Genomic DNA, 18806 nt, shown 5'->3' with positions numbered 1-18806 from the left:
CTTGATGGCATCGTGTAGCATGTTGTGGATCCCACAGGGGTTTATTTGGGGATACAGAACACAGTGAACTCAAAATCAGCAGCTGCTTCAGTGGAGTATATTTTGTCTTTAATCAGATGGCAAACTGGCAACTGTTGGACATATAAACAAAGGCTGCTGGGGAATCGAACCCCATGAATTGCCATGCTTGCTTATTTTTGATCAGATTTAACATTGAGTTACAGTTCACAGATTGGATTGGATATTTCAAAATATTTTGTGATGTTAATAGTCTAGAAAAACCTGTCTGCTTCCCCTCATGTGGATTGTTGAACAATGACTCAGACACGAGAAGCCTTCTTCGGCAGGTCTGTGGGTTTCTGTGTGACTTGTTTCCATTGTATTTCCATGCAGGTGGTTGATGAGGCCTGGGTGTTGTGTGATGGGGCTTCAGGGCCACAACTGAGCACAACCTTTGGAGCCGAGAATTCACTGGTTCACATCCCAACATGAAATTGCCGTTGTTATAGGCCAATTATGGACTCAGTCCAGAAATAGCCAGCCAGGAGCTGCCATAACATCATTCTACTCCAGCCAAAGGCAGAATCGACTTCCATTGTTTAGTTTAGTTTAGTTTAGAGATACAGCGCGGAAACAGGCCATTCGGCCCTCCGTGTCTGCGTGACCAGTGATCCCCGCACATTAATACTATCCTACACCCACTAGGGTGAGCGGTAGAGTTGCTGCCTTACAGAGCTTGCAGCGCTGGAGACCAAGTTCGATCCCGACTATGGGCACCGTCTGTACGGAGTTTTGGGTACGTTCTCCCCGTGACCTGCGTGGGTTTTCTCCGGGATCTCTGGTTTCCTCCCACACTCCAATGACGTACAGGTTTGTAGGTTAATTGGCTTGGTGTATGTTTAAATTGTCCCTAGTGGGTGTAGGATCGTGTTAATGTGCGGGGATTGCTGGTCAGTGCGGATTTGGTGGGTCAAAGGTCCTGTTTCCACACTGTATCTCTAAACTAAACTAAACTAAACTAAACACTAGGGACAATTTACAATTATACCAAGCCATTTAACCTACAAACCTGTACGTCTTTGGATTGTGGGAGGAAACCGGAGATCCCAGAGGAAAACCACGCAAGTCATGGGGAGAACGTACAAACTCAGTATGGACAAGCACCCACAGTCAGGATCAAACCCAGGTCTCTAGCGCTGTAGGGCAGCAACTCTACCACTGTGCTACCATGATGCCCATTTAACAATTTGCTCAATAATTTGGTGCCATAAATATATTATTTTTAATTTATTCGGCAGTAGACTAACTATTTTCTTTCAAATTTATGTAATTATATAATAAGGGGATAAATCAAGCAATCCAGCACATTTTCTTTACATTCCTCAAATCCGATTAAAATTTCCAGGGCAAAGAGATATCTGACAATTAATCTCTTCAATTTACAAAAGTATTTATGTCTTGTAGAAATAAGCCTCACGCTGAACTTAGTATTTCAAAGCCTAAAGACCAGTTGCTGTTCTTTACTGAGGACAGGAAGATTTTTTTAAAGTTACACCATTAAGGTAAAAATTAAAGGAATAGCCCGCTGATCAAAATGGAAACTTTTCTAATGCACGATTTAATGAATTTCAAACTAGCCATGAAACAGGAATAGTTCCACTTCTTCCATGAAACAAAAAGTGCATTTATTTAGAATATCAGATTCAAGAGGTGGATTTCCTATCCAATGTAAAGGGCTTCCAGGAATTTACAGACCTAGCACAACCATTGGAAGAAGCTTTAGAAGGAACTCACATCAATATCTTTCATACCCTCAGAATCTGCTCATGGGTTTTAACAGAAACGAGTTACTTTTGAGGTTTAGTCATAAATAAGGTCATAAATGATAAGAGCAGAATTAGGCCATTCGGCCCATCAAGTCCACTCCGCCATTCAATCATGGCTGATCTATCTTTCCCTCCCAACCCCATTCTCCTGCTTTCTCCCCTTAACCCCTGACACCCGTAATAATCAAGAATCTATTTATTCTGCCTTAAGAATATCCACTGACTTGGCCTCCGCAGCCTTCTGAGAATCCCACAGATTCACCACCCTCTGACTAAAGAAATTCCTCCTCATCTCCTTTCTAAAGGAAGGTCTTTTAATTCTGAGACTATGACCTCTAGTCCAAGGCTCTCCCACTAGTGGAAACATCCTCTCCACATCCACTCTCTGTCACAGTGGGATAGGCAATTGCAGCAGTCCATTATGCACACATCCAGCCTACACAGATGAGATCATTGAACCCTGCAACTAAATTATTATTGACGGTATTGATTAATTGAAGATAGACACAAAATGCTGGAGTAACTCAGCAGGGCAGGCAGCATCTCTTGAGAGAAGGAATGGGTGACTGAGTTACTCCAGCATTTTGTGTCTATCTTTAGTTTAAACCAGCATCTGTCCTCCTTACACATATTGATTAAGTGAAGACTGACTGGGTTTCCAATGCTGCTGGCTGGCACCACGCTAAAGAAGAATTTTAACAGTTTTTCTTGATTTTAAATGTAGAGCAGTGATATATCTGTTTAAATGCAATGACTTTATAATAAATGGTCAGCGATAGGCCACGGGTGGTGCAGCGGTAGAGTTGCTGCCTTACAGCGAATACAGCGCCGGAGACCCGGGTTCCATCCCGACTACGGGTGCTGTCTGTATGGAGTTTGTACGTTCTCCCCGTGACCTGCGTGGGTTTTCTCCGCGATCTTCGGTTTCCTCCCGCACTCCAAAGACGTACAGGTTTTAGGTTCATTGGCTTGGTAAATGTAAAAATTGTCCCAACTGGGGATAGGATAGTGTTAATGTGCGGGGATCGCTGGTCGACGCGGACACGGTGGGCCGCAGGGCCTGTTTCCGCGCTGTATCTCTAAACTAAACTAAACTAAACTAATGAGGCTTGACGTGCTCAAATGCAATTTTAACACAGTTTTTCTTGATTTTAAATGTAGAGCAGTGACATATCTATTTAAATGTAATGACTTTACAATAAATGATCAGCAATAGCAGAGGATTTCTTGTCAAAGTGCAATTTCTGGGCCTCAGGTGCACAAGGAATCTCAGGTGCTCAGCAAGGCAATGGCATTCAGGTCGGCCTGTTATCAACGTACTGTCTATTGGCCTCTGGCATATTATTTCTATTGTTGCCTATGTACTTAAAATAGAAACTGCAGTGATAGCTTAGTTTAATTTAGTTTAGTTTAGACATACAGTGCCAAAACAGGCCCTTTGACCCACCGAGTCCGCGCCGACCAGCGATCCCCACACAATAACTATCCTACACACACTAGGGACAATTTACATTTATACAAAATTCCTCGTATGTTGCAAAACATTCTTGGCTAATAAAGTATGATTATGATTATGATGATTATGATTATACCAAGCTTATTAATCTGCAAATCTGTACATCTTTGGAGTGTGGGAAGAAACTGAAGATCTCGGAGAAAACCCCCGCAGGTCACGGGGAGAACGTATGAACTCCGTGCAGACAGCACCCGTAGTCGGGATGGAACCCGGGTCTCTGGCACTGTAAGTGTTGTAAGGCAGCAACTCTACCGCTGCGCCACCGTGCCGCCCAATAGCTTTGCTCGTTTTAAACAGCCCAGGCCATCTTTCGCAAGGAACAATGCTGAGCCATGGAGAAGTAGTCTTCCGGCTGGTGTTCTGATTCCATGGGGAACATTGTGTGAACTGACATAGGAGAACATTGTGTGTACTGACATAGGAGAACATTGTGTGTACTGACATAGGAAAACATTGTGTGTACTGACATTGGAGAACATTGTGTGTACTGACATAGGAAAACATTGTGTGTACTGACATTGGAGAACATTGTGTGTACAGACATAGAAGAACATTAGGTGTACTGACATAGGAGAACATTGTGCGTACTGACATTGGAGAACATTGTGTGTACAGACATAGAAGAACATTAGGTGTACTGACATAGGAGAACATTGTGTGTACTGACATAGGGGAACAAATGTCCTAGTCACATTACAGATAATTGTCTGTACGTCAGCAGAGGTGGTTATAAAATCCCATCTCGTTAACTAATTTTTTCATTCACCTTTTGAGATCCAGTTACTGTTGGCAAGGGGAACAATTATTGCCCCTGAACTGAGTACTTTGATGGGTCATTTCAGAGTGGAGACACACGAGAATACGGGAGTGCACAAGGAATGCACCTGAAACTGGAACATTTAACCTTCAGATCATTGGGCTGTCAGCTACCCGAGCGGCTGTGGAAGGCTGAGGATGGACAAATCAGTGCCCACACCAGCCCACAACATGTCCCACCTACACCAGTCCCAGCTACACCAATCCCACCTACACCAGTCCCACCTACACCAGTCCCACCTACACCAGTCCCACCTACACCAGTCCCACCTACACCAGTCCCACCTACACTAGTCCCACCTACACTAGTCCCACCTACACTAGTCCCAGCTACACTAGTCCCACCTACACCAGTCCCACCTACACCAGTCCCACCTACACCCGTCCCACCTACACTAGTCCCACCTACACTAGTCCCACCTACACTAGTCCCAGCTACACTAGTCACACCTACACTAGTCCCAGCTGCACTAGTCCCACCTACACTAGTCCCAGCTACACTAGTCCCACCTACACTAGTCCCAGCTACACTAGTCCCACCTACACTAGTCCCACCTACACCAGTCCCAGCTACACTAGTCCCACCTACACTAGTCCCACCTACACCAGTCCCACCTACACCAGTCCCCACTACACCAGTCCCACCTACACCAGTCCCACCTACACCAGCCCCACCTACACCAGTCCCAGCTACACTAGTCCCAGCTACACTAGTCCCACCTACACCAGTCCCCACCACACCAGTCCCACCTACACCAATCCCACCTACACCAGTCCCACCTACACCAATCCCACCCACACCAGTCCCACCTACACCAGTCCCAGCTACACTAGTCCCACCTACACCAGTCCCACCTACACCAGTCCCACCTACACCAGTCCCAGCTACACTAGTCCCACCTACACCAGTCCCACCTACACCAGTCCCATCTACACCAGTCCCAGCTACACTAGTCCCAGCTACACATCGGTGCCCACACTGCCCAACATGTCCCAGCTACACCAGTCCCATCTACACCAGCCCACACTGCCCAACATGTCCCAGCTACACTAGTCCCAGCTACACATTGGTGCCCACACTGCCCAACATGTCCCAGCTACACTAGTCCCAGCTACAGGTCAGTTTGAAAATAGGGAGGAGCTTTGAAATGCATCAACCAGAAGCTGCAAATGGCCGTTGTGGACAGAGTTCCGATGCTCTGCACAATGGTCGTCTCTCACTTAGTTTCATTACTGTACAGGAGGCCACATCGCAAACATCAAAGCTAATAGATGATGTCGGAGGTGCGCGCGAATCTCTGCCTTGCCCTGAAGAGCTGCTTAAGTCTCTGGATTGGAGTGGGAAAAGGAAGTGTTGGGACATGTGTTGCACCCTGCTTGCAGAAAAAGAGCTACAATAAAGAGAGGGACGCATGGAGGAATGAAGAGTCCCGGAAACCATAGAGAGTGTGGTGAATAGTGAAAGGCTTGGATAGGTGGACAACCTGTCCCTAAATACCACCAAGACCAAGGAGCTGATCATCAACTTCCGTAGGTCACACAACAGGGAATATGCCCCGATCTTTATCAACGGGGACAAAGTGGAGAGAGTGTCCAGCTTCAAGTTTCTGGGCACTCACATTTCGGAGGACCTAACATGGTCCAATAACACTGCTGCGCTGGTCAAGAAGGCACAGCAACGACTGTTCTACTTAAGAACACTGAAAACGTCTGGTCTACCCCAACAGCTGCTGACGACCTTCTACCACTGCACCATAGAGAGCATTCTAACACATGGCATCCCTGTGTGGTACCTCAGCTGCACGGAGGCAGAGAGGAAGGTTCTTCAGCGGGTAGTCCATAGAGCTCAGAGGGCCATCGGAACACAGCTACCAGCCTTGGAGGGCTTCTACAACACACAATGCCTCAGAAAAGCCACCAGCATCCACAAAGACTCTTCACACCCCTGCAACAGTCTGTTCGAACTTCTACCATCGGGCAGACGATACAAGGCCTTCTACGCCCGCACCTCCAGACTCAGGAACAGCTTCATCCCCAGGGCCATAGCTGCAATGAACCGGTCCTGCTGAGCCGGATGGCCACATCGCACAGTGAACCGGCACAGACCTACTTGCACTTTATTCTGTTTTAAAACTGTTCTAATTTGTTTCATTGGGTTGTTTAAATTAATACTGACTAGCTAATTAATTTATTGCATCGTATGGGAGGTGCATTCCCAATCTCGCTGTACCCCTGTACAATGACAATAAAGATATATTGTATTGTATTGTATTGTATTGGAGAGGATGTTTCCACTAGTGGGAGAGTCTAGGACCAGAGGTCACAGCCTCAGAATTAAAGGACGTTCTTTTAGGAAGGAGATGAGGAGGAATTTCTTTAGTCAGCGGGTGGTGAATCCGTGGAATTCTCTGCCGCAGAAGGCTGTGGAGGCCAAGTCAGTGGTTATCATTAAGGCAGAGTACGGGTGTCAGGGACTATGGGGAGAAGGCAGGAGAATGGGGTTAGGAGGGAGAGATAGATCAGCCATGATTGAATGGTGGAGTAGACGATGGGCCGAATGGCCTAATTCTGCTCCTATCACTTATGACCTTATGACCCTTTGAGTGGTTCCTGCAGAAAGCAGAAAGGGGGAGAGGGGAAACAAAGAAACATTGAAACATAGAAACATAGAAAATAGGTGCAGGAGGAGGAGGCTATTTGGCCCTTCGAGCCTGTACGCACCGCCATTCACTGTGATCATGGGTGATCATCCATAATCAGTAACCCGTGCCTGCCTTCTCCCCATATCCCTTGATTCCACTAGACCTCTATCCAACTCTCTTTTAAATTCATCCAGTGAATCAGCCTCCACTGCCTTCTGTGGCAGAGAATTCCACAAATTCACAACTCTCTGGGTGAAAATGTTTCTTCCAACCTCAGTTTTAAATGGCCTCCCCTTTATTCTTAGACTGTGGCCCCTGGTTCTGGACTCCCCCAACATTGGGAACATTTTTCCTGCATCTAGCTTGTCCAGTCCTTTTATAATTTTATACTTTTGCGTGATGTGATTGGTGATGGGGTGTGATGGGTGATGGGGTGTGTGGGTGATGGGGTGTGTGGGTGATGGGGTGTGTGATGTGGTGTGTGGGTGATGGGGTGTGTGGGTGATGGGGTGTGTGATGTGGTGTGTGGGTGATGGGGTGTGTGGGTGATGGGGTGTGTGATGTGGTGTGTGGGTGATGGGGTGTGTGGGTGATGGGGTGTGTGATGTGGTGTGTGGGTGATGGGGTGTGTGGGTGATGGGGTGTGTGATGTGGTGTGTGGGTGATGGGGTGTGTGGGTGATGGGGTGTGTGGGTGTGTGGGTGATGGGGTGTGTGGGTGATGGGGTGTGTGATGTGGTGTGTGGGTGATGGGGTGTGTGGGTGATGGGGTGTGTGGGTGATGGGGTGTGTGGGTGACGGGGTGTGTGGGTGATGGGGTGTGTGGGTGAAGGGGTGTGTGATGGGGTGTGTGGGTGACGGGGTGTGATGGGGTGTGTGGGTGATGGGGTGTGTTGGTGATGGGGTGTGTGGGTGACGGGGTGTGATGGGGTGTGTGGGTGATGGGGTGTGTGGGTGATGGGGTGTGTGGGTGATGGGGTGTGTGGGTGACGGGGTGTGTTGGTGACGGGGTGTGTAGGTGACGGGGTGTGTGTGTGATGGGGTGTGTGGGTGACGGGGTGTGATGGGGTGTGTGGGTGATGGGGTGTGTGGGTGATGGGGTGTGATGGGGTGTGATGGGGTGTGATGGGGTGTGATGGGGTGTGTGGGTGATGGGGTGTGATGGGGTGTGTTGGTGATGGGGTGTGTTGGTGATGGGGTGTGTGGGTGATGGGGTGTGTGGGTGATGGTGTGTGATGGGGTGTGTGGGTGATGGGGTGTGTGGGTGATGGGGTGTGTGGGTGATGGGGGGTGTGGGTGATGGGGTGTGTGGGTGATGGGGTGTGTGGGTGATGGGGTGTGTGGGTGATGGGGTGTGTGGGTGATGGGGTGTGTGGGTGATGGGGTGTGTGGGTGATGGGGTGTGTGGGTGATGGGGTGTGTGGGTGATGGGGTGTGTGGGTGATGGGGTGTGTGGGTGATGGGGTCCCATTGGAGCTGGCAAAGCCACGCTTGTGGGTTTGGAATCGTGCATGGGCCAAGCTTGGCAGTTTTCTCTAGTGAAGACCACAGCTAAAGCTCAGTCTGCAGAGAAGGAATTGTGTCAGCCTTACTTGCCTGGACTTGCAGGTGCTTTGTGGCCCACGTCAATAAATACTAACCTTGCAGACTATGTCCACTGCATTTGGTCACATTTAAAAGCAAGACCATTGCTCGTTTATTACCATCATGGGCGGCACGGTGGTGCAGTGGTAGAGTTGCTGCCTTACAGCGAATGCAGCGTCGGAGACCCGGGTTCCATCCCGACTACGGGTGCTGCCTGTACGGAGTTTTTACGTTCTCCCCGTGACCTGCGTGGGTTTTCCCCGAGATCTTCGGTTTCCCCCCACACTCCAAAGACGTACAGGTTTGTAGGTTAATTGGCTTGGTAAATGTAAACATTGTCCCTAGTGTGTGTAGGATAGTGTTAGTGTGCAGGGATCGCTGGTCGGCGCGGACCCGGTGGGCCGAAGGGCCTGTTTCTGCGCTGTATCTCTGAACTAATAAACCGAACTAAACTGACTGTGTGTTCAGCTGAAAGATACTTGTTGAAATTTGACCAATTTCGCTGCTGGGATAAATAAAGTTCTATGGTATTGTATGGTATGTAATTGAGCGTTGTTTCCACAGTACTTCGGTGTTCACCTGCTGAAGACGGTACGGTTACTGCGTCTACTGCGGCTGCTGCAGAAGCTGGATCGCTACTCCCAGTACAGTGCCGTGGTGCTTACACTGCTCATGTCCATGTTTGCTCTCATCGCCCACTGGATGGCCTGCATCTGGTACTTCATCGGGCAGAAGGAGATTGAAGTCAATGACCTGTCCACCTGGGAGATTGGTGAGTAATAGCACCTGCGTAGTTTGGGTTAGATTGCTAGAGTGCAAGACAACTTCAGTATTCTGCACAGTTTGGGTTAGATCGCCAGTGCAAGGCAGCGTTAGTATTCTATGCAGTTTGGGTTAGATTGCCCGTGTGCATGGCAGCATCAGTATTCTGTGCAGTTTGGGTTAGATTGCCCGTGTGCATGGCAGCATCAGTATTCTGTGCAGTTTGGGTTAGATTGCCCGTGTGCATGGCAGCATCAGTATTCTGTGCAGTTTGGGTTAGATTGCCAGTGCAAGACAACGTCAGTATTCTGTGCAGTTTGGGTTAGATTACCCTTGTGCAAGGTAGCTTCAGTATTCTGCACAGTTTGGGTTAGATTGCCCGTGTGCAAGGCAGCTTCAGTATTCTGTGCAGTTTGGGTTAGATTGCCCGTGTGCAAGGCAGCTTCAGTATTCTGTGCAGTTTGGGTTAGATCGCCAGTGCAAGGCAGCATTAGTATTCTGTGCAGTTTGGGTTAGATTGCCAGTGCAAGACAACGTCAGTATTCTGTGCAGTTTGGGTTAGATTGCCAGTGCAAGGCAGCTCCAGTATTCTGTGCAGTTTGCGTTAGATTGCCCGTGTGCAAGGCAGCATCAGTATTCTGCTGCATTCACTGCCCTGGATCTACTGAGGTCAATGTCAACAACCGCCTCGAGGCTCTCGATTTCTTTTGTGTTTTTTTAATCATAAAGGGCAGAAGGTGGGATCTTCAAATTCCCGCTCCATAAAAACTGCCCAATGATCAACCAACACACCATGAAGAATTATTTTCAACAATGTGTGGTATTACAAACAATCCATTCTCCTAAATGTCACTGGGGGGCAATTACAGTAGTTCATGGTTATCCATATAATGAAGGACAACAGACACAAAAATGAGGAGAGAAGGAATGGGTGACATTTCGGGTCGAGACTCTTCTTCATGATGTATTCATTCAATTGGTGTAAAGATATTAGTTTGATGTGAATTCCATTGAAAAGATGGTGTGGAAGAAATTAACTTAGAGGGAAATTAAAGAAAAAGTGGAGACTTCAAGGTTTGCTTCAGGAGGCTTTATTGCATGATATCATGGAGAGATGGCGGCAGTTCAGTGCTCACCAGTTCTCTGACTTCACAGCAGAATTAGCCGACAGTTATACTGTGCAGTGAACAACTTTTATTTTTTGTTCGATACAACTTACAAAAATATACTTTGTCCTTGGCTATATGTTTTCCTATAACTACCATCTACTACATGGGTATTAATTATTTAATCAGTCATAATGTACTTTTTGTTTATGTTAATTTTATTCAACAACAGATGGTTAATACAAGTCAAACATGATACAAGGGCATCTTGACATTATTCTATCTCATCTTTCAAGCAGACCGCGCCACTGCCCTCTCTCCGAGCCAATCATAAGCCCCCATTTACAGCAACGTTCCTGCGCTAGTAGCAGTAGGGGGCGCATGTGCCCTACTGTAACTTCCCACAGAGAAACAGGCTTCCTTATCTCTGTACTAATGTTGTTATGTTTACATTCACCATTCCACACATTCCCAGACAAGAGGTAATGCATCTAAAATCTTTTGTTGCCGATTCTCACGATCCTTTTCTGGTCGATGAGGGATGTCAATTGCCACATCCACACACCCTTTCCTTTGTTCAATTCCGATCAATATTAAGTATAACAGTTTCATCCCCAGGGCCATAGCTGCTATGAATCGGTCCCGCTGAGCCGGATGGTCACATCGCACAGTGAACCGGCACAGATCTACTTGCACTTTATTCTGTCTTAAAACTTACAATTTGTTTCATTGGGTTGCTTAAATTAATACTGACTAGCTAATTAAATTATTGCATCGTATGGGAGGCACATTCCCAATCTCGTTGTACCCCTGTACAATGACAATAAAGATATATTGTAGTGTATTGTGTTGTATTTTAATATTTTCTTCCACAGTTGGTATGTGGTTAGACACAATGATCCACTAACTCCTGATGAAGTTACAGCTGTGCCGGTTTATCAGAACTTCTTGATTCTAATTTCTCTAATTAAAAAATGCTTGAATTTTTATTTGCCTTAATGTTAAGAAATGTTTAAGCAGCATATTTTGTAGCTTTACCTTGTGTTTAAAGTTACACAGTCCTTTAAGTTAATCATGCGCTCTAATGGAAACCCTTCACCCTGGCGTTAAAGTAATGAACATTCTCTCTGCCTGTATTTTCATCTGAGATCATCACTGATTTAAACTGTTCAAGTAACGGTATTGTTTTCAATATTTCTTGACAGTATAATTTAATGTTGAATGTCAAACAAGCAAGCAATGCAATAATCTGCAGGGTCAAGGAAAGAAGTTTGTAAATCACAATCACAATCATACTTTATTAACCAAGTATGTTTTGCAACATACGAGGAATTTCATTTGCCATACAGTCATACCAATAGAAACATAGAAACATAGAAAATAGGTGCAGGAGGAGGCCATTCGGCCCTTCGAGCTAGAAATCGCACTCTCATATGGTAAGTCCACGGCCCCGCGGTGGGGCTCAAAGTCAGTCTCGAGCAAGGCCGCCAGCTCCACGATGCTAGGCCACAGAGCGACCGGAGATATGACTCGGAAAACAATCGCATCTCCGGCAAGAAAGAGACCCAAAAGAGCGCAGTTTAGGAAAGAGAAATCACTGTGACTTTTCCATCAGAGGTATTGTAAGCATTGTCACGTACAATACTTACAATACTAAAGATTGTATATAACTCCAACAATACTTGGAATATGTTTAAATATCAGTAGTGTGCATTTGTGATTAATTGACAATATACTTATAGAAACATATAACATTCTTAGATGCAGGAAAAATCTTACCGATGTTGGGGGAATCCAGAACCAGGGGTCACAGTCTAAGAATAAGGGATGGGCCATTTAGGACTGAGGTGAGGAAAATCCTTTTCACCCAGAGAGTTGTGAATCTGCGGAGTTTTCAGCCGCAGAAGGCAATGTTTTCAAGAGAGAGTTAGATACAGCTCTTAGAGCTAACGGAATCAAGGGATATGGGGAGAAAGTAGGAACTGGGTACTGATTTTGGATGATCGGCCATGATCATATTGAATGGCAGTGCTAGCTCGAAGGGCCGAATGGCCTACTCCTGCACCTATTTTCTATGTTTCTAGTTACATATTACTGCAATTTATTCTGTGGTGTGTTCGTTCAAGACCTTTTGTCGGTGGTTTACAAGGGAGCTGCCAGGCAGGAGCTGTTCTCAGGTCACTGTGTTCCTTTTATCTGCAGTGACAGATTACCGTGAGGGAGTTAGGAATGGCTGGAGCTCACGAACAGGCAGAGATCTCAATCCTGGTGAGCTGAGAGTCTGGATCTGGCTTCTTGGCCTTTGTTGGCCTATCCTGTGGCCTACCTCATTCATCTGAATGCTGCCTCTAAATTGGGAGGAAGGAGGAAGTGAATACAAAGAGTTTGGGTTTCTCTTTACATTTTTTTTAATTTTTAGATTTTTAGATTTTAGACATATAACATGGAAACTGGCCCTTCGGCCCACCGATTCCGCACCGACTAGCGATCCCCGCACATTAAGTTGCCACTGTGGCCGCCCTATTGAAAAGGCTTTTGATGGCACGATCGATCAAAGGCCATCAGTGCCCTGTGGACCTGCTATCTGAGACGGTGTGGCAACTTGTGCTCTGCTCTGCACCCAGCTCATGTCAACCCACCAGACCACGGGCAGCACGGTGGCGCAGCAGTAGAGTTGTTGCCTTACAGCGAATGCAGCGCCAGAGACCCGGGTTCCATCCTGACTACGGGTGCTGTCTGTACGGAGTTTGTACGTTCTCCCCGTGACCTGCGTGGGTTTTCTCCGAGATCTTCGGTTTCCTCCCACACTCCAAAGACATACAGGTTTGTAGGTTAATTGGCTTGGTAAATGTTAAAATTGTCCCTAGTGGGTATAGGATAGTGTTAATGTGCAGGGATCGCTGGGCGGCGCGGACCCGGTGGGCTGAAAGGGCCTGTTTCCGCGCTGTATCTCTAAACTAATCTAAAAGTGTTCGAACAGTAAACTTGCAACAAGACATCCCAACTTTCATATTCTTTGTCTTGAGCAAAGAATGTAAGCATGCCAGACATAGAATGCTGGAGAAACTCAGCGGGACAGGCATCATCACTGGAGAGAAGGAATGGGTGAGGTTTCCGGTCGAGACCCTTCTTCAGACTGACGATCTCTCTGACAAGGTACACATGCCACATGCCACTACTTCCTCAGCCTATCTGCTTGTGTTGCCAACTTCACCGGACCCTGGACTTGAGCCCTGGGTCTTTATGTTCATCTGGGTCTTCCCCAGGCCACCATTCCCAGTACCGTATTGTATTCATTTGGCCAAGTTCTACCAACCATTTTGTTCGCAAGCTCAACACCAGACTCCTGAAACAAACACTTCTCTTCACTAACACTATCACTGATCTCCACCGACGAGCACCAGACCTTAATCACCAACACCATCACTGACCTCACCAATTCCGGCGCTCTGCCCTCTAATGCCCCAACCTTATCGTTCCCCAGCCCTGCACGACCCGATTTTACCTTCTCCCTAAAATCCACAAACAGAACTATCCTGCTATTGTCTCTGCCTGCTCATGTCCCACCAAACTTATTTCCACCTACCTCTACTCCATCCTATCCCCCTGGTCAAATCCCTCCCCACCTACGTCCAAGACACCTCACATGCTCTCCGTCTCCTCAATAACTTCTGGTTTCCAGGCCCCCACTCCCTCATCTTTACCATGGATCTTTACCAGTCACTCTACACTTCCATCCCCCACAAGGAAGGTCTTGAAGCCCTCCGTTTCTTCCTCAACCATAGAACCAGCCAATCATCATCATCTAACACTCTCCTCCGCCTAGCAGAGCTGGTTCTTACCCTCAACAACTTCTCCTTTGACTCCTCCCACTTCCTCCAAACCAGAGGCGTAGCTATGGGCACTCGCATGGGCCCTAGCTACGCCTGCCTCTTTGTCGGGTACGTCGAACAATCCCTGTTCCAGACGTACACCGGCCCCATCCCTGAACTCTACCTCCGCTACATCGACGACTGCATTGTTGCTACCTCTTGTACCCATGCAGAACTCACTGACTTCATACACTTCACCACCAATTTCCATCCTGCCCTGGACTATCTCTGACATCTCCCTCCCGTTTCTGGACCTCACCATCTCCATCACAGGAGACAGACTAGTGACGGACATTTACTATAAACCCACCGACTCGCACAGCTATCTGGACTACACTTCTTCCTGCAAAAAGTCTATCTCCTACTCCCAATTCCTCCATCTACGCCGCATCTGCGCCCGGGATGAGGTGTTTCACACTAGGGCATCAGAGATGTCCTCATTCTTCAGGAAACGGGGTTTCCCCTCTTCCATTATGGATGAGGCTCTCACTAGGGTCTCTTCTACATCCCACAGCTCCACTCTTGCTCCCCCTCCCCCCATTCGTAACAAGGACAGAATCCCCCTCGTTCTCACCTTCCACCCCACCAGACAGCATATCCAACAAATCATCCACCAACATTTCCGTCACCTCCAATGGGACCCCACCACTGGCCACATCTTCCCATCTCCTCCCCTTTCTGCGTTCCGCTGAGACCGTTCCCTCCGTAACTCCCTGGTCCACTCGGCCCTTCCTACCCAAACCACCCCAACCCCGGGCACTTTCTCCTGCAACCGCACGAGATGCAACACCTGTCCCTTTACCTCCCCCCTCAACTCCATCCAAGGACCCAAACAGTCTTTCCAGGTGAGACAGAGGTTCACCTGCACCTCCTCCAACCTCATCTATTGTATCCGCTGTTCCAGATTTCAACTTCTCTACATCGGCGAAACCAAACGCAGATTCAGCGATAGTTTCGCCCAACACCTTCGCTCAGTCCGCCTTAACCAACCTGATCTCCCGGTGGCTGAGCACTTCAACTCCCCCTCCCACTCCCAGTCTGACCTTTCTGTCTTGGGCCTCCTCCAGTGTTATTTGCCCACCGCAAATTGGAGGAACAGCACCTCATATTTCGCTTGGGCAGCTTGCAGCCCAGTGGTATGAACATTGACTTCTCTAACTTTAGATAGTTCCTCTGTCCCTCCCGTCCCCTCCTCCTTCCCAGATCTCCCTCTATCTTCCTGTCTCCACCTATATCCTTTCTTTGTCCCGCCCCCCTGACATCAGTCTGAAGAAGGGTCTCGACCCGAAATGTCACCCATTCCTTCTCTCCAGAGATGCTGCCTGACCTGCTGAGTTACTCCAGCATTTTGTGATACCTCTCTTCCAGCCGGTCATGATAATAGATTCCCAGGAAGGCAGAGTAAAAAGATTCAAGGGTGTGCTAAAAAACGGACTTGAAGAAATACAGTAACTCCATTGACTGTCAGGAGACACAGCAACTCCCGGTAGAAGAGAAGAGAAGTGGAAGAGAAAACATATTCATGAGCTCTACAGTTCCCTGTTTGCTCTTCACTGTCTCCAAACAGACTAATACTGCAAGATTTGCATTAATTTTGATAAATTCCTCAAGATCTGCATGGAACAAAGAGCAATTAAATATCTCTTGGAACAAAAGAAAAGAAGAATGTTTTTTAAAGCAGAGATAGATAGATTCTTGATTAGTACGGGTGTCAGAGGTTATGGGGAGAAGGCAGGAGAATGGGGTTAGGAGGGAGAGATAGATCAGCCGTGATTGAATGGAGGAGTAGACTTGATGGGCCGAATGGCCTAATTCTGCTCCTATCACTTATGGCCTTATGGTCTGACTAGTGGCTATGGGTCTGTAACCTTTCTTATATCTTAGTCAGTTTTTAGCAATACAGCGCGGAAACAGACCCTTTCGGCCCACCGGGTCCGCGCCGACCAGCGATCCCCACACATTAACACTATCCCACACCCACCAGGGACAATTTTTACATTTACCAAGCCAATTAACCTACGAACCTGCACGTCTTTGGAGTGTGGGAAGAAACCGAAGATCTCGGAGAAAACCCACGCAGGTCACGGGGAGAACGTACAAACTACGTACAGACAGCACCCGTAGTCGGGATGGAACCCGGGTTTCCGGCGCTACATTTGCTGTAAGGCAGCGACTCTACCGCTGTGCCACCGTGACCACCCCTTAGTGCCATAGGGATTCCAACGAAATGGGAAATTGTCATGGAAATAGATTTTCCTGCAATATCAGACTGGTGAGTATGCTCCTATTTCCTCAGGGACCATAACCATATAACCATATAACAACTACAGCATGGAAACAGGCCCGTTCGGCCCTACCAGTACACGCCGACCACTCTCCCTGACCTAGTCTCATCTACCTGTACTCAGACCATAACCCTCTAATCCCCTCCTATCCATATACTTATCCAATTTACTCTTAAATAATAAAATCGAGCCAGCCTCCACCACTTCCACCGGAAGCCCATTCCATACAGCTACCACCCTCTGAGTAAAGAAGTTACCCCTCATGTTACCCCTAAACTTTTGTCCCTCAATTCTGAAGCTATGTCCCCTTGTTGGAATCTTCCCCACTCTCAAAGGGAAAAGCCTACCCACGTCAACTCTGTCCGTCCCTCTCAAAATTTTAAAAACCTCTATCAAGTCCCCCCTCAACCTTCTACGATCCAAAGAATAAAGACCCAACCTGTTCAACCTCTCTCTGTAGCCTAAGTGCTGAAACCCAGGCAACATTCTAGTAAATCTCCTCTGTACCCTCTCCATTTTGTCGACATCCTTCCTATAATTTGGCGACCAGAACTGCACATCATACTCCAGATTCGGCCTCACCAATGCCCTGTACAATTTTAACATTACATCCCAACTTCTATATTCGATGCTCTGATTTATAAAGGCAAGTATACCAAACGCCTTCTTCACCACCCTATCCACATGAGATTCCACCTTCAGGGAACAATGCACAGTTATTCCCAGATCCCTCTGTTCCACTGCATTCCTCAATTCCCTACCATTTACCCTGTACGTCCTATTTTGATTTGTCCTACCAAAATGCAGCACCTCACACTTATCAGCATTAAACTCCATCTGCCATCTTTCAGCCCACCCTTCCAAAAGGCCCAAGTCTCTCTGTAGACTTTGAAACTCTACTTCATTATTAACTACTCCACCTATCTTAGTATCATCTGCATATTTACTAATCCAATTTGCCACACCATCATCCAGATCATTAATGTAAATGACAAACAACAGTGGACCCAACACAGATCCTTGGGGTACTCCACTAGACACTGGCCTCCAACCTGACATACAATTGTCAACCATTACCCTCTGGTATCTCCCATTCAGCCATTGTTGAATCCATCTTGCAACCTCACTATTAATACCCAACGATTTAACCTTCTTAATCAACCTTCCATGTGGAACCTTGTCAAATGCCATATAGACAGCATCCACAGCCTTGCCCTTATCAATTTCCCTGATAACCTCTTCAAAAAATTCAAGAAGATTAGTCAAACATGACCTTCCAGGCACAAATCCATGTTGACTGTTTCTAATCAGGCCTTGTTAATCCAAATAATTATATATATTGTCCCTAAGTATCTTTTCCATTAATTTTCCCACCACAGACGTCAAACTAACAGGTCTATAATTGCTAGGTTTACTTTTAGAACCTTTTTTAAACAAAGGCACAATATACGCAATGCGCCAATCTTCCGGCACCATCCCCGTTTCTAATGACTTTTGAAATATTTCCGTCATAGCCCCTGCTATTTCTGCACTAACTTCCCTCAATGTCCTAGGGAATATCCTATCAGGACCTGGAGACTTATCCACTTTTATATTTTTCAAAAGTGTCCGTACCTCCTCTTCTTTAATCCTCATAATTTCTTGTAATCTTTGCCCAGGGATACCTGCATGGACGAGGAACTGGAATATTATGCAGGTGCCCATATGTGATTGCTACAATGCATTAGCTACACATTCTGTTGAATATTATTTTTGCAAAACTCAAATTGCAGGGATCTCTCCACAGGTCAAGCAACATCAGTAGATGGACAAGTAGAGTTAACGTTTCAGCTCGATTGTGTTTCATCACAACCTCTTTGTAATCATGCAGCAATAAATATGGGAGCACAGTGGCGCAGCGGTAGAGTTGCTGCTTTACAGCGCTTACAGCACCAGAGACCCGGGTTCAATCCTGGCCTCGGATGCTGTCTGTATGGAGTTTGTACGTTCTGCCCATGACCTTCGTGGGTTTACTCTGAGATCTTCGGTTTCCTCTCACACTCCAAAGATGTACAGGTTTGTAGGTTAATTGACTGGGTAAATGTAAAAATTGTCCCTAGTGTGTGTAGGATCGTGTTAATGTGCGGGGATCGCTGGGCACCGCGGACCCAGTGGGCCGAAGGGCCTGTTTTGGCGCCGTATCTGTTAACTAAAAAAAAACGAGAGTGACTTTAGGAGTGGTTTAATAAGAACTAAATGACACAGAATTGTCTGTAATGTGGGTCAATGCAAAAAGTGAAAGGTGTGTTGGAATCCATACGAAATAAGTCTGAAAGCAACCACCTAAAAAGAGAAGTGGAAGCTAATTTTGGTGAACAAATGGAGGGAAATGGGATTATTCACAAAATGCTGGAGTAAC

The 18806-nt window shown here is 46.9% G+C and overlaps 1 protein-coding gene across 3 annotated transcripts in view; it reads left to right on the top strand.

Moving 5' to 3' along the window:
• kcnh3 (potassium voltage-gated channel, subfamily H (eag-related), member 3) overlaps nucleotides 1–18806 on the top strand; it is a 574739-nt gene that overhangs the window by 368696 nt on the left and 187237 nt on the right. For all 3 annotated transcript variants that reach the window (XR_013547570.1, XM_078404288.1, XM_078404287.1), the window contains exon 7: nucleotides 8948–9155. Coding sequence is in view for 2 of the 3 variants with exons in the window: in XM_078404288.1 (XP_078260414.1) it covers nucleotides 8948–9155 (208 nt within the window). In the remaining variant the exon portion in view is untranslated. The remainder of the gene's footprint in view (nucleotides 1–8947; nucleotides 9156–18806) is intronic.

This window comes from Rhinoraja longicauda, chromosome 8 (genome assembly GCF_053455715.1).
Source record: "Rhinoraja longicauda isolate Sanriku21f chromosome 8, sRhiLon1.1, whole genome shotgun sequence".
Lineage (NCBI taxonomy): Eukaryota > Metazoa > Chordata > Chondrichthyes > Rajiformes > Arhynchobatidae > Rhinoraja > Rhinoraja longicauda.
This window is presented reverse-complemented; position numbering and strand designations above follow the sequence as displayed.